The sequence below is a fragment of the Antechinus flavipes genome, chromosome 3, assembly GCF_016432865.1.
Source record: "Antechinus flavipes isolate AdamAnt ecotype Samford, QLD, Australia chromosome 3, AdamAnt_v2, whole genome shotgun sequence".
Classification (NCBI taxonomy): Eukaryota; Metazoa; Chordata; class Mammalia; order Dasyuromorphia; family Dasyuridae; genus Antechinus; species Antechinus flavipes.
The window spans coordinates 589938861-589955127 of NC_067400.1; the positions used below are offsets into that span (position 1 = coordinate 589938861).

The 16267-nt window shown below is 40.2% G+C and overlaps 1 protein-coding gene across 1 annotated transcript in view; it reads right to left on the reverse strand.

The window, feature by feature from the left end:
• Positions 1 to 215: 215 nt before the first annotated feature.
• FBLIM1 (filamin binding LIM protein 1) overlaps positions 216 to 16267 on the reverse strand; it is a 39106-nt gene continuing 23054 nt past the window's right edge. The window contains exons 8-9 of the mRNA XM_051988487.1: positions 10437 to 10554; positions 216 to 5736 (exon numbers count right to left, since the gene is read on the reverse strand). Of these exons, the coding sequence (XP_051844447.1) occupies positions 5623 to 5736; positions 10437 to 10554 (232 nt within the window). The 3' untranslated portion in view covers positions 216 to 5622. The remainder of the gene's footprint in view (positions 5737 to 10436; positions 10555 to 16267) is intronic.

The window sequence follows — 16267 nt, forward strand, 5'->3', positions numbered from 1 at the left end:
GGGGTTGTGACTTGCCCAGGTCCTCCTGACTTCAGAGCCTTGAATTTAAATCTAACCTCCGATGTGTTAAGTAATCTGAACTCAGACACTTAACACTTCCTAGCTGTGTGACCCTGGTCAAGTCACTTAACCCCATTCTCCTCATCCAAAAAAATTAAATAAATAAAGGAGAAAAAAAAAGGAATGTTTGAAGGGAGGAAGCATAGAGGCAGGAATTGTTTCTTAAAGTCAGCATTTATTAAGCACCTACTTTGTACTAAACAATGAGGAAGAAGCGATATTAAGAATTGTAAAAGAAAACAAAAACAAAATCAATCCTTGCCCTCAGGGAGCTCACTCTAAAATGCGGCAAACCAAAAAAGTCAATTAGAGGGAAGGCTTCAGGCATTTGGGGCGGGGAAGATCTGAAAGACTCCTAGAAGATGGGGTTTCAGCTGGGACTCAAACCAATTGAAGCAAGCTTTCCAACTCAACCCATCCACCACCAAAATGCACACACACTCACCATATTTTTAGGGTCTTCTTTGAAGTGAGCTGGCCCAACTGCCTTCCTGAGGCTTACTCCCCAGATCCAGAATTTAGGATTGAAAGGAGACACTTCACAGGCACTGAGAATCCAAGTCATCTTTACTGGGTTCTCTGGCCAGAGCATGTGATACTGGGGAACACGTTCCAAAAAGGGAAAGTCCACTTTATTTAAAACCAAAAGCAAAATGAAAAACAGCCAGCCCACATTGAACTGATTCCACACCAGCACTGGCTGGAAGTCCCCTAGAAACAGCGACTTTCTAAGAGAGGAAGGAAGGTTCTGCCTTAGGGTTGGGATTTCTGGGGCAGAAAGGTCACTTGGGATTCTTACAGAGACACAAATAGCAAGCTGGAAGCAAATGAATAAATCATACTCTGTGGGGCCAAAGGCATTTCCACCAGGCTGCCTTCCAAGATCAGAAGGACTATAGAAGGGTTTCTTAAGGCTCTTCTCAAGTCTTCAGTATCTCTTTATCACTGACTGGATAAAATTCAAACTCCTGTGCCTTGTATTCAAGGCCCTCCCCTTCAGCCCTGTTTCTCTCTAGCCAAACTGGACACTTTTGCAGGTTGGGTCAAGGTCATCTGCTTTTGGTTTGTTCAGTTCCTGCTCATCCTTGAAAGCCTAATTCAAACGCAACATCCTCCAGAAAGCCTCCTTTCTTTGAGAGCAAATGGTGTTCTTTGGACCTCACTTTGGTCTAGTCCTCTCTGATGGGTTTATTGGGTAGTCAGGTAACAGAGCTATGTGATTTTACATTTTAATCCCACCGCCACCCCTACTAGACTGGTTTTGTAGCTCCCTCAGTGTCCAGGATGGGGCTTTGCAAAGGAGACACAAGTCACTATAATTTTGTCCAATGGATGAATGCTTAGACATGGGTTTCAGAATGGAGGGTGGGGGGGCAATTGCAGTTCTGGCAACTGGTGGAGGGAGGCTCAAAGCATCACAGAAAAGATTTAGAATTGCTGGAGCCCTCAGTTCCTTACATTTTACTGATGAGGAAACCGAGAATTCATATTTATTTGCGACATTGGTGTCCCTCCTCCCTACTCCCCTACAGAATATGAGCTCTTTGAGGGCAGTGATCAGGTTTTTTGCCTTTGCATCCCCAGCACTCAGCACAGTGCCTGGCACACTGTGCGTCTTAATGAGCATTGTTAACTGACTAATCACCAAAGAGAATCTGAACCAGGTGCTATTTGCTCTGTATGGTACGATCCAGGCCCAGTGTGCAGCCTCCCTGTTACACATTGCTGCCCCAGGAGAGGCAAAATTGGCAGAAGGCCTGGGCAAAAACCAGCACTGAGGCTCCCTAGTTTTCTAGCATATGGCAAATTCACTGGACCCATGGGCTTCTAACAATAATAATAATAACCATAGTCACAATCATAATCACTGACTTTTGGATAGCATTTTAAGTACATTGTCACAATCATCCTTTGGAATATGATATTTTCCTGGGGAGTACCTAGAAATCCCAGATAAAAGGGCAATAAGGGGCAGGGCTGAGAGACTGAGCTGTACAGGGGAGATGTCCTGGGTCTATCCGAACTGTCCAGATTCTCTCCAGAGCCCAATGCACTTCCTTTGAAAAGCAACAGCAGGTCAGACCATGCCATTATCAGTATTTGGATAGAGCATCTTCCTTGTGGCAGGGGGAAAATAGTCCCTCTGGAGGAAATCCCAAGGTTGCCTTGTTCACATTGTAAGGACCGGGCCAGCCATGGAGTCAGGAAGCAGTGGTTACAGCAGTGAGGCCGAAGAATGGCAGACAGCTCCAAATGTGGCCCTGAAACCTGAGAAGTGAGCAGTGACCAAAAGGGACACCTCCAGCCAACTGGACAGACCCTTTGTGGGGTCCTTTGTGGAGCCTTGATGGAAAGACAAGGATAGAGATGGCAGAGTGAGACCGTATGGAGGGAAAGTAAGGTCCCTGAGGGTAGGAAGTCGGTCCCTTTTTTTTTTTTTTTTTTTTTTTTTGCCTTTATATCACCCAGACCCAGTCGAAATGCCTGGCACATAGGATCATAGATTTGGAAGGGGAAGGCACATCTGAGGCCATCAGATTCAACTCTCTAATTCTAAAGAGGAAAGGGAAATGAGATGTTGTGCCCAAGGTCACACAGGTAACAAATGTTGGTGAACTGAAGTTAATGATTCTGAATTCAGTATAATCCTGAATTGTTATGGGCCAGAACTCTGAACTTGAAATTCTTACAAGGTACTAAGTGGAATTGATGAGATAATGGTTATCTAGTTTAGCATGGTCCTTAATAGCTCTCCAGGTTCAGTGTGATTGATTTAGTCTTACAACAAATAATGGTTTCCTAGTGATATAATGATTGGTTTATATTCAGGGTAGAGCATATAAGAAGCTCTCGGAGCCAAGGAGACAGATTCATTTCCACTTCAGTCAGGCTCCTGGTGGCTCTCCTGGGGGACTGAGAGAGCTCAGATTCAGAGGCAGGGAACACAAGCAGACTGGAGGCTGAAGCACAAGCCCCTGGACTCAGATTCATTCACTCCATCCCACACCACCGTGGTGGTAGGCTCTCCTCCTGCATTTCTCCACTGAAACCAAGATTCTGGAAGACCATTAAGAAAGCTAATGGGGCCCCAAGAAAAAAGACAAGACTTTGAAGGAGATAATAAAAGGATTTGGACTTTAACCCCTGGCTACTCTTGTGGTACTTACTGAACTGAAATGAAGGCTGCCCCCCAAACCCCAGGAAAACCGAATTAAAGAACATTACACTGAATTATACTGAAGTAAGTCATAGGTATTTTGAGAATTATTTTCATTTTCTTAGATGCCTCTGACTCTCAAACTTGTATTTCTAGGCCAAGTTTTGTTCATTGTCTAGGACATTTAAAATGTCAATGTTAGGGATTCAAAGTGGAGCTCGCCATAACCCAGTCTTATCAGTCAGTAAACATTAAGATCTACTATGTACCAGGCACTGTGCTAAATCTGGGGATACAAAGAAAGGCAAAAATAACATCCCTGCCCTCAAGGAGATACTTAAACTATCTAGGGAGAGACAATGGAAAAAAACAAGTTGGAAAAAAGGTTGAAGGGCTAGGTAAAGTATGGGCAGTGTTTGGAGCTCGTGGCCCTACCTTTCAATGGGAGGAGATGTAGGTATGAGGTGGAGTTCCAAGGCTAAAGGGATCTTTCCTGATGGTAAAAGTTTTCCCAATAATAAATTTCCTAGGAGTGAGAAAAATCTCCAGCCTCTAGGGAAGGAATCCATGTAAGGGCTGAAGACCAGGAGGGAGCTTAAACAGCTCAGGCTTGAATGATGATCTGTCTCTCAGGAAGTTCTCAGAGGAATGTTGGGATCGAAGGGGAGAAGAAAAGGATCCACAATGCAGGAAGAAACAGGAGGGGACTCATGAGTGGGACCGTCGTACACCCAGCCCCTGAAGTCTTTCCTCCAGGAGGCCCGGAAGGGCTGGCTTGTGGGGGAGCAAGAGGACATTAGCTCCGTCACAGGCCTTGTGTATAGGGTGGTCCTTGCCCCACTGCAGTTCCCTGTAAACAAATCCAGGTCCTCTGACTTTCCTGGCTCCTACTCACCAGCAAATTTCCTTTCTCTGTCCAGTGGTATCTGGCAAAGACAAGGGAGCTTCCCCAGGGGAAATCAGACTATTGCTCAGGCTGGCCAGCCATGACAACATAAACCAGGGGCTTTTCGGAGTTGTGAGAGCATGGACTATTGCTTCTGGTCCATTCTCATTTTGTGCAGGAAGAAGATGAGCACCGGACAAATAAAAGGCTTGTGTAAGGTAATGTGGCAAGTTAAACAAAAGCAAAATTCAAATCCAGGTCTCCTGACCGCTAGATCTTTACTCTGTGCCCTTAATAAGTCGTTTCTTTCCCTCCTTCTTTCCCTTTTTCCTTCTTCCTCTCATTTTTTCCTTCCTTTTTTCCCTTCCTTCTTTCCTCCCTTTTTCTTATTCCTTCCCTTCCTCCCTCCCTCCTTTTTCTTTCCCTCCCTCTTTTCTTCCTTCCTTTCTTTCCTTCCTTCCCTTTCTCCCTCCCTCTTTTTCTTTTCCTCCCTTTTTCTTTCCTTCCCTTCTTTCTTCCTTCTCTTCCTCTCTCCTTTCCTTCTTTCCTCCCTCCTTTTTCTTTCCCTCTCTCTTTCCTTCCTTTCTTCCCTCCTTCTCTCCTTTTCTTCCTTTCTCCCTTTTTCTTTCCCTCTCTCCTTCCTTCTCTCCCTCCCCTTTTCCTTCCTTTTCCCTTTCTTTTTCTTTCTTCCTCCCTCCCTTTATCCCTCCTTTCTTTCTTTTTCTTTTTTCCTTCCTTCTTTCCTTCTCTCCCTCCCTCCTTCCTTTCTTTTCTTCCTTCCCCTATTCTTTCCTCCCTCCTTTCATTTTTTTTTCTTTCCTTCCCTAATAGATTGAGATGACCAAACTCTCAAGGAGAAAAGATCCCTCACTTCAGGGTAAGAGCCATAAAACAACAGATAATATGCAGGGAATGTGAATATATGGTGATCCTTCTCTTGCCTTGAGCAGCATCACCCTGAGGGAAAAGGAAAGATCAGAGGATTTCTTTTTAGACTCAGGAGGGTCTTAGATAGAATCTGGTCACAACCCTTCATTTTACAGATGAGGGAACTAAGGACCAGAGAGATGAAGGGTTTTATCCATAATCACACAGCTAAGTGGCAGAGCCGGATCTTGAAGCCAAGTCTCGTCTCCTAAGCCAGGGTTCTTCCAATTAGATTGTAAGTCCTCAAGGGCAAGGGCTGTCTTTTGCTTCTTTTTGTATCCCCAGTGCTTAGCACAGTGCCAGGCACATAGTAGTTGCTTAACAAATTTTTATTGATGATTCATTGATACCATGCTGCTTTTTCTCAAGCTAGAGACATAAGTTTCAGGATTGAAGGGAGTTCCCATCACTCTTTTCAGGTCTCTCTGGTATTCCTGCAAAAGGGCAGCTCCCTGGGGCTTAGGATAGCTTCTGCAACAGTAGATGAAGAAGAAAAACTAAGGTTGTCAAGGACATGGGAAGGGCCTCCAGGCAGGAGCCATCATGAATGCTCATTTCTCTGAGATTGGGGCCAGGTGCCCATGTAGCGCCTTCAGCAACATCCTGCCGCACTGCGCTTGACATGACATGGTTTGCAGAAGAGGTGGTCATTCAGCGGGTAACAGCCTTGGTCTGTGGGCTCAACAGACAGCGGGACTCTGCAATCCTGAAAAAGAGGATTCCAGCTAAGATTAGTCAGCTTGGGAAAGCCTTCCAATGACAATTCCAAAAGCATTATTGAGTTACCACCTCCATGCAAGGCTCTGGGCTAGATGCTGCTGAAATATACTTAAGGAGCTTATAATCTACTAGCTAATAACATCTTACCTTCCTTTCCTTCGGATTTATAGACTGCTATTCTCACAACAGTCAGGTACAACTTTCCTTTGGTCAGCAAGGACATTACAGCTCAGAGACAGTGATTTGCTCAGCTAGTAAGTATCAGAAGCAGAATTTGAACCCAAATTTCCAGAATCAGTGATCTTTTAAATATCCCTCCCTATTTCCTATTTATCATAACCCTTATTAGCTATGAAAACTTGGGCAAATTATTTCACTTTTCTGAGGTTCAGTTTCTCCTTCAGTAAAATGAGATTCAACACAATAATCTTCAAGATCCATTCTACAAATTTTCCTCCCTCTCTCTCAGTGGTATGCTGGTAAATATTTAACAACTGGCTCTCTGGGGGAAAACACAAATATTTCTATGATACACTTTTAAGTTAAATCTGAATAATTAACATTTTATTATATTACGTTCTTAAGTATAGGAAATAGCAAAACAATAACTCCAAGCCCTGATTTCTAATATTTTCTGATTAAACATGTAGCTTTCATAACTAACTCATTAGCTAGATCAGAGTGCAAATCACCCTGGCTCAATAAGCCTCCATTTTTACATCTGCAAAATGAAGCTATTAATATTCATACCATCCACCTTATAGAATCATTCACGTAGAGATGGAAAGGACCTTAGGGGCCATCTAGTTGAACCTCATTTTACTGAAGAATAAACTAGCACCCAGAAAGCTTTGTCCAAGGTCACACAGGGAATAAGTAAAGGTCTCCATAAATTGTTTCAACTTGGGAAAATTCACTCATAGGATTTAAAACTGGCCTGGACCTTAAAGGTCATCTAATCCAACTTCTTCATTTTAGAATGTTGGAATCTTTACAAACTGTTAAGTCATTAGAGTTGATAGAGACAATAATTATCTAATTTAGCATGGTTCAGTATGATTGATCTGATCCTACAAGGAGATGTTATTGGCCAGAAGAAACAAGGTACCAAATAGAACTGATAGACAATAATGCTTGTGTTAACACCTTTAGAGAGCTCATATAAGCAAGAAATATTTAAGTACTGATTGGAATTCACAAGTATGGGAGATTCACAAAGTTAACTGTGTAACTTTGTGAATTCATACCTCCCTTGAAACTCTTAGGGCCAGAGAGCACTCTGGGAGAAACCCATAATCCCACTCTCTCATAGGAGATCATATATAAAGCGGACAGAGTCTCAGTCGGGAATTCAGCTGAATTTAGATTGAGAGGGGAGCGTCAAGTGAGTTCAGCCAGAAGTCCTCTCATTACAACTTTTGCCTTGGTGCTGGCTGGAGGCTGAAGAAAGCAGAGGCAAAGGACAAGCTGCAAGAGCTCTTAGAACCAAGGAGAGAGAGAGAGAGAGAGAGAGAGAGAGGCCTCTAAGAAAGCTAACCGGGCTATATTGAAGGACACAATAAAAGATTTGAACTTTTAGCACTTGGCTATATTTGGGTAATTATTACTTTCAATTGAAACTAAGGCTGCCTCCAAAAAACCTCTCCAAAAAACCTGCACCCAGAGAGAACCATTATTATTTTAAAGAATAAGAACACCACATTAGAGAATATAAAAGTAAGGATCATAAAGATGGAGTCACTTGGATAATAATGCTGCAGGTTTTCCTAGAGATGGTTGTTAAATTTTCAGGGTGAACACTTCCATCCAAAAAAAGGGGTAAATCCTACAAATTGGGGCTTAATTCATTGTTGTATTAACTATACAGACTTAAGAAAGAAAGTGATTGGGGAAAATGTTAATACTGGAGATTACACTTCAAAGTAGATTGTGTTTCCAAGTTTTGGTTAATAAAAACCATTTATCAGCACACCACATAATGTCACACAAGTAGCAAGTGACAAAGGAACCAAGATTCTCAGACTCCAAATCCATTGCCTTGATCTTTTATAATCGTCCTATTCCTGGTTGGTTAGAGTACCCTCTTGTGTTCCCACCGTGTAATAGCACTTTGGGTCTTGAATAAGGATATAATACAATTATGATTCAACTCAATCCAACAGGCATTTTTTAAGCTCCTTTTATATGCCGATCCCTGTGTTAGTCCTTGAGGGACACAAAGACAAAAAAAAGAAAAGAAAAAAAGAAACTGTCTTCAGCGGCTTATATTCTATTAAATTTGTCATTTGTTTACGTTCACAATATTAACTCTCGATTTATGGTGGCAAGAATATAGATTCTTGGAGTTTGAAAGAACCTCTAGAGTCATCTCATTCAAAGCAGAAATTTGAATCCCACTGGTTCTGATTCTGCCCTCTCAAGTTACACACCATTTTCCACACAAATCAGCTCTAAAATTGTCCAAATAAGTCCATCCATGCTTCATTGTTGTAGAATAAACATAGAATTTGTCGTCAGAAGACCAGTGTTCTAAGTCCAGTTCTGCCAAAGGCATGAAACTAGTCATTCTGGCTCCTGGGGCAAGCACAGTGTAACCCTGAAGTCAACTTTAGCTCCCAGAGTCTAACATGACCAAAGCTCCTATTACCCTGCCCTAGTTACAACTCTGAGCTTGGCTTCTGAGACCAATCTCTCTTTCCTTATTTGAAAAATGAGAGAAATGTCAGTGATCTCGAAGGAACCTTCCTGATTTAAAACAGATGACCCCTAGTAATAGGAAGCTTACTGCTTTATAAGGCAGTACATTTTACTTTTACTCTAGTTTTTAAGAAGTTCTTCCTCCTGTTTTCCTCCTTCACACTTACTTCAAAAACTACTCTGAGGAGCAAAAACGGGCCATAGAATTACCATGAATGCCTTATTTGAAAAAGAGAGAACCTCTTTACCCAACAGTCTGGTTATCCCCAACCCAGCCCCCAGTCAGCATCTTGCAAATACAGATCATTGATCAAAGAAGTCCTAAGTGTTGATCTGTCCTTGTTAAGTGAGAGAATCCAAAACCAAGACTGTTTCCTTACCCTCCATGACTGTTCCAGCTCATAATATGACCTAGCATGAACTGGATAATCTAAAAAAAATTTTCAATAGTATTTTAATTTTCCAAATACGTGTAAAAATAGTTTTTCAACATTCATTTTTTGTAAGACTTTGTTCCAAAATTTTCTTCCTCCCTCTCCAAAACAGCAAGTAATCTGATATAGGTTAAATATGTGCAATTCTTCTAAACATATTTTCATATTTTTCATGCTGTGCAAGAAAAATTGAGCTGGATAACAGAATTTTAGTCTCTTCAGAGACTGCATACACACATAATGGTTCCACAAGGGCAAGTTCTTTGTTCCAACCAGGGTAGAAAAGGAGGATATGAAGCTGTGTATCCTTACTACTGGAGAACCACTAATGTTCAGTAAGCATTGATTCCATGCCCATTAGGTCTAGTCACTTGGTATAGTAAGACAAAAACAAAATAAACTGCACTCACAAGGACATTATTTGCTTACTGGGGATTTGTTCTTCCTCCAGAAAACTATAATACTTCTTACCCTCCAATGCCTCAAGCCTTTGCTCCTATTGTTTTCTATGTGGGCAACACTCTTTCCTTTTAGATTGCTGAATGACTACCCAGCCTTTTAATGGCCAAATCAAAGTTAGGAAGCCTTCCCTAATCCCTCTATCCAATAAAAATATTGCCCCCAAGCACTCATATGGCATTTAAAAAATCTCACACATTCTAATGTACTTGTTTATAATATTGTGTCTGGATAGATGGTTTATATATATATACATATATATGTATGTGTGTACACAATATACATACCTATGTGTATATATGTCCACATATATGTGTGTATACACATACATATATACATATATGTATACTTTTTTCAGACTTGTGTGACCCTCTGTGACCCCATTTTGTGGCTTTCTTGCAAAATTACTGGAGTAGTTTGTCATTTTCTTTTCCAGCTTATTTTATAGGTGGAGAAACTGATGGGGTTAAGTGACTTGCCTAGGGCCACACAGCTATAAGAATCTGAGGTTGGATTTGAACTCCTGAAAATGAGTCTTTCTAGTTCCCAGCTGTACACACACGTGAACATACACACACACAAACGTATATACGAACACACTCACATATAGACAGCATACAACATACATGTACACTCACACATATACATGAAACTAACTAGTGAGAGCACATGATGTCTTACCCAGAGTAGCTACTTAATTAATGGCTCTTGAATAAAATTATAATGATCTCTGCTTGTATCTTTTCTCCTTCCCAGATTGAGAGTCCAAGGAAGAGAATACATGTAATAAAACAGAAAGAACGGTAATTCTGGAAATCATAGGATCTGGATTCAAATCCCGATTTTGCCATTATTTCCTTTGCAATTGGGAGTCAATTTCCTCGGGCTCCAGAGTTCCTTCATATGTAAAAGGAGCAGCTTTGGACTGCTCAGGTCTCTTCCGCTTCTACCTTTGCAATTCTAAGGCAGGGACCACCTAATAGCCCAAACTTCCTACCCTTCCTGGGCATAGGCAGTGAGCACCTAAGGTATAACGAATGGAGGAATTGGAAGTCTCATTTTCATAGCCAGCAGCTTTCCCAGTTCTTACACCTACCTCACATCTGTAGCAGTTTTCATGGAAATTCCGTCCCATGCATTCGATTTTGAATGCATCCTTTCCATCTCTGGGGATGATTGGTTTCTCACAAATGCTGCATACGGGGGCAAATTTCCTGGCAGAAGAAAGGAAAGGAAGCAGGCAATCACAGCAATTAGCATTTGGAATTCATAGACCGATTACACTCAGCCTGCATGTGGCTGTCTCTGGGGATGCCTGTGGAACCCAGACCACTGACATCTCTGTTTTCCCTTGCTGGAGATGAGGGGAGAGATCTGGGTAATTAGCTGCACTTTCTCAGGGTATAATTTCCCTGGGATGAGACAGTGAGTGGAAAGCTATTTGGCTTGAAGGAAGAAGGGGAGAAATGTTATGTGTTCTAAAGTCACAGTGAAGCTGAGACAAAGAAAACCAGGAATAGGCCATGTGGGCAGCTGCCTAAGGCACAATACAAACTAGAGGAGTAACTGCAGCTGAATATCCCCTTTTATAAATAAGCACTATTATTTTTATAAAAAAGAAATTTTCATTTTTAAACATTCTAAATTTAACCCTCCAGATGGTTATTTTTACTTTAAAAAAGTAAGCTACAAAAAGGATTGCATATGAAGCTGTGGATTTCTATTCTATATTGCTTGCTTTAGAGGTGGGGAAAGAGAACCATAAATTCTGCATATTACTTTAAAAAATGACATTTTGGCTTCCCTCTGTGTATTTTTAATAGTTAGAATATAGTGCTTTAATGTTTAAGGCACTTTATCAAAAAACTCTGGCTCATGCTGAATTTAACAGATGAACTAACTAACGCAGAGAATAAGCCCAATATAACAAATATCCCTGGCTAGATTGGACACACCATGTTCCTAACTTGATCCAGTATTCAATCCCTTCTGCCCTCTAGTGGTTTGATTCAATAGCCTTCTTTAAATGGCATCGGTACTTGTTCTTTCACCTCCCACTTAAAAACAAGAGTGTAAAATCAAGCAGGATGAATATTAAATGTGACTTTTAAAACTGCAGATATTTTAATGCCAGAAAATAGTAGTCTCTATGGGACAAAGGGATGCTCTTTGTGTTCCTTCACCCTAATGAAACTTTGTTTCCTCAGTCAATAAATATTTATTAAATATCTACTATATTCCAGGTACTGTGCTAAGCTCTGAGGATATAAAAAGAGGCAAAAGACAGTTTCTGCTTTCAAGGGGCTCACAATATAATAGGGGAAGAATAAACAAATATATGCAAATAAGCTAAACTTAGGATAAATATGAAATAATTGAAATAGTTGTTTGACCTCGGGCAAGTCATGTAACTCCAATTGCTTCAGCAAAAAAAAAAGGAAGGAAGGAAAGAAAGAAAGAAGGAAGGAAAGAAAGAAAGAAAGAAAGAAAGAAAGCAAAAAAGAAAGAAAAGAAAGAAAGAAAGAAAGAAAGAAAGAAAAGAAGGAAGGAAGGAAGGAAGGAAGGAAGAAAAAAAGAAATAATTGAGATAGAAAACATCATTTGTTGTTTAGACATATTGGATCTTTGTGACCTCATTTGGCGTTTTGAGTTTTTTTTTTTTTTTTTTTTGACAAAGATACTAAAGTGGTTTGTCATTTCCTTTTCCAGCTCATTTTTCAGATGAGGAAACAGGAAAAGAGGGTATCTGAGTATCTGACTTCAGAACAGAACTCTATCCACTTCATCACCTAGCTGCCCCACTAGAAGTAAGAGGAATTGGGAACAACTTTTTGTAGAAGATGGGATTTTAGTGGGACTTAAAGGAAGTCAGACTTCCATGAATTGATGCAAAGTGACTTGAACAGAGCTAGAAAACATTGTATAGAGTAACAGCAATATAGTAACAAAGAGCAACTGTGAGTTAGCTACTTTGATCAATACAATGATGCAAGAATGAATCCAAAAAGGATTCATGATGAAAAAAAAATGCTATCTACCTCCACAGAGAAAACTGATGAGTGCAGGCTGAAACATAGTTTATTTTTTCTTCCTTTTTTTTTTTTTTTTTTGGCAACATGGCTAATATGGAAATATACTGTATCTAGGATATACTGCAGCATATGTAACATATATAGGACTGCTTGCCATCTGGGGGAGGGGGTAGAGGGAGGGAGGAGAAAAATCGGAACAGAAGTGAGTACAAGGGATAATGTGGTAAAAAATTATCCTGGCATTGATTGTCAATAAAAAGTTATTTTAAAAAAATAAATAAAAATAAAGTTTGAGTTCTATATTTAACTTATACCAGATTGCTTGCATCTTGGGGATGAAGGAGGTAAGGGAAGGAGGGAGGATATTTTGGATTTTCAACAAAAATGCATGTTTGAAAACTATATATGTATTTGGAAAAATAAAATACTATTGAAAATGTTAAAAAATAAAGTTTGAGCTCCAAATTCTTTCTCCCTTCCCCCCTCACTCATAGAGCAAGCAATTTGATATAGGTTATACATGTGCAACCATGCAAAATGTATTTCCTTATAAGTCATGTTGCGAAAGATCCCTCAAAAAATCACATTGAAAAATGAAGAAAGTGAAAAAGAGTGTGCTCCAATTTGTATTCAGACTGTTCTTTCTTTAGAAGTAGATAGCATTTTTTTATCGAGTCCCTTGGAACTGTCTTGAATTTTTGTATGGCTAAGAATAGCTAAGTCACTCAGTTTATATTGCTGTTACTATGTACAATGATCTAGTTCTGTTCATTTCACTTAATGTCAGTAAAGTTTTTTTTTTCTGATACTATCCTGCTCATCATTTTTTATAGCACAATAGTATTTCATTACAATCATATACCACAACTTGTTTAGCTATTCCCCAATAGATGGTCATCCCCTCAACTTCCAATTCTTTGCTGCCACAAAAAACAAACACACAAACAAAACTCCTGCTATAAATATTTTTTTGTACAAACAAATCCTCTTCCCTTTAAAAATGTCTTTGGGGTATTGGCAATGGTATTGCGGTGTCAAAGAGTATGCACGGTTTTATAGCTCTTTGGACATAGTTCCTTATCTTCATAGTTTCATGCTCTCCAGAATGGTTGATCAGTTCATAACTCAATTAACAATGCATCCATGTCCCAATTTTTCCACATCCCTTCCAATATTTATCATTTTCCTTTTCTAAGAAAAGGGAGGGGCAAGTTAGAAGGGAGGGAAGAAACACTGAGGAAATTGGTAAGAGAAGGGAGAAAGGGTTGATAGAAGATAAGGTAGTGGATGGGGTGAGTTAAAAAAACATCACTAAGAGAAAGGGAAAGGGGTGATAGGAGATAAGATGGGGGAGGGTGGGTAAAAAAATACTACTAAGGACAGGATAGAAAGAGACAACAAAAGTGTATTCAGAGGAGAAAATAGGATGGAGGAAAAAACAGAATTGGAAATTATAACTGTGAATGTGAATGGGATGAACTCTTCCATAAAAGGGAAATGAATAGTAAAGTGGATTAAAAAAGAGAATTCTAATATTATTTTCCTTTTTTGTCATATTAGTAGATCTGATAGGTGTAAGGTAGGTATGGGGCAGGCAGACCTACCAGCAGCTATTGCAATAATCTAAAGGTGAGGTGATCAGAACCTGTTCCAGAATGGTGACAATGTCAGAGGGATATTACAAAGATGAGATCAACAGACTCTGGCAACAGATTGGATATGGTGGGGGTAGGAAGGAAGAGAATGAGGAATTCAGGATGACTCCTGGGCTGGAAGCCTGAGGGACTAGATGGATGAAGTTGTCTTCTACAGAAATAAGGAAGGTATGAGAAGGAGAGGATTTAGGGAGAAAGATAAATTCAGTTTGGGGCATATTGAGTTTAAGAATCCAGTTTGAGATGTTTGGGAGGCAGTTGGAGGGCAGCAGAGAGGTTGAGACAGGATTTGAAAATCATCAGGATAGAGTTGGCCATTAAATCAATGGGAGCTGATGACATCACCAAGTGAAGTCTTATAGAGGGCCTGAGGGCCCAGGACAGAATCCTGAGAGACATGTGGGGTTAGAAGGAGTGATCTGGAAGAAAAAAGAGCAAAGGAAACTGAGAAGAGGTCAGAGAAGTAAAAGGAAAATTGGGAGAACATAGGACTTGAGAATAATAATGAATAAATGAACATTTATTAAGTGCATACCGTATGCAAATTAAAGAGTCTGGTTTCAAGATCTCATCCTAATGGAGGTGATAAGACATAAGACATAAAAGAGGTCTTAGTTTGAAATCAGAAGAACACCTTATCTTTTCCCCAAAATCCTTTCCACACTTTTCTCTTACTCTCTTTCTTTTTTTTTTTCTTTTTTCTTTCTTTCTTTTTTTTTCCCCTTGAGGTAATTGGGGCAAAGTGACTAGTCCAGGGTCACATAGGAAGTGTTAAGTGTCTGAGATCAAATTTTAACTCAGGTCCTCCTGACTTCAGGGCTGGTGCTGTATCCACTGTGCCACCTAACTGTCCCCTCCCTATTACTCTCAAAGGTTTTGAGTCACCCAAACTTGCAACCCTTCTGTCATCTTATCTCATTTCTTTTACTCACTTCATACTATCAAATCTTATCATACTTACTTACCCAACACACAGCTCTCATCTACATCCCCTCCTTCTTTTCTCTGACATTGCCAGTGCTCTGGAGAAGACCTTCATCATCTCACACCTGGATACTGCAATAAGCTGTAGATGGGTCTCTCCATTTCCACTCATCCTCAATTCATTCACCAAAGAGATATTCAAAAGACTTTGGTCTGACTACAACCCCCCAATCCCCAGTAAATTTCAGTGGCTCCCTATTACCTCTAGGGTCAAATATAAAATCCTGTAGTCATTTGAAGCTTATCATACCTGGTCCCTTCCTACCTATCCATCTTTATTCATCTTCCTTCCTTTTAGTTATTCTCCAGTTCTGTGGCACTGGTATCCTTGCTCACCAGACATCCATCCTCCTTCCCCATTCTTACCTCTGATTCTAAGAATCTCTGGCTTCCTTTAAGACTTAGTTCAAAGGCCACTATCTTCACTTTTCTCAGTTCCCCCAGTTGCTAGTGGCTTCCCTTGTGAGATTGCCAGCCATTTAGTCCACAAGGGACTAAATCCCAAGGGCATAGCTAGTTATTTGCACGTTTTCTCCATCATTAAAATTTGAGCCCTTAGGGCTATTTTTTGCTTTCTCCCTAGTTATTAAGATAGTATCTGATGTGTCCTGTTATTCAGTCATTTTTTAGTCATGACTAACTCTTCATGATCCCATTTGGGGTTTTCTTGGCAAAGATACTGAAGTGGTTTACCATTTCCTTCTCTCTATTTTACAGAGGGGAAAACTGAGGCAGACAGGGTTAAATGATTTGCCCAGGATCACATAGCTAGCAAGTGTCTGAGGCTGGATTTGAACTCATGAAGATCAGTTTTCCTGATTCCCAGCTCAGTGCTTTATGCATTATGGCGCACCCTAGTGTAGGAAGCCTTTAATAAACAGTGGCACATAGATGCTTAGTCAATATTGATTGATTGACTGGTACAATGGAAAGTTTCCCAAACATATATTGTATCTAGGATATACTGCAACATATTTAACATATACAGGATTGCTTGCCATCTAGGGGAGGGGTGGAAGGAGGGAGGGGAAAAATCAGAACAGAAGTGAGTGCAAGGGATAATGTTGTAAAAAATTACCCTGGCATGGGTTCTGTCAATAAAAAGTTATTATAAAATAAAATAAAAAAAAAGAATTGATCATCCTATAACATTGATGTTGCCATGTACAATGATCTCCTTCCCAATTCTGGTCCTGATACAGATAACTTCCCAAAAGGCAAAAACCAGATTTTTTCAGATACTAACTCTGATGGTC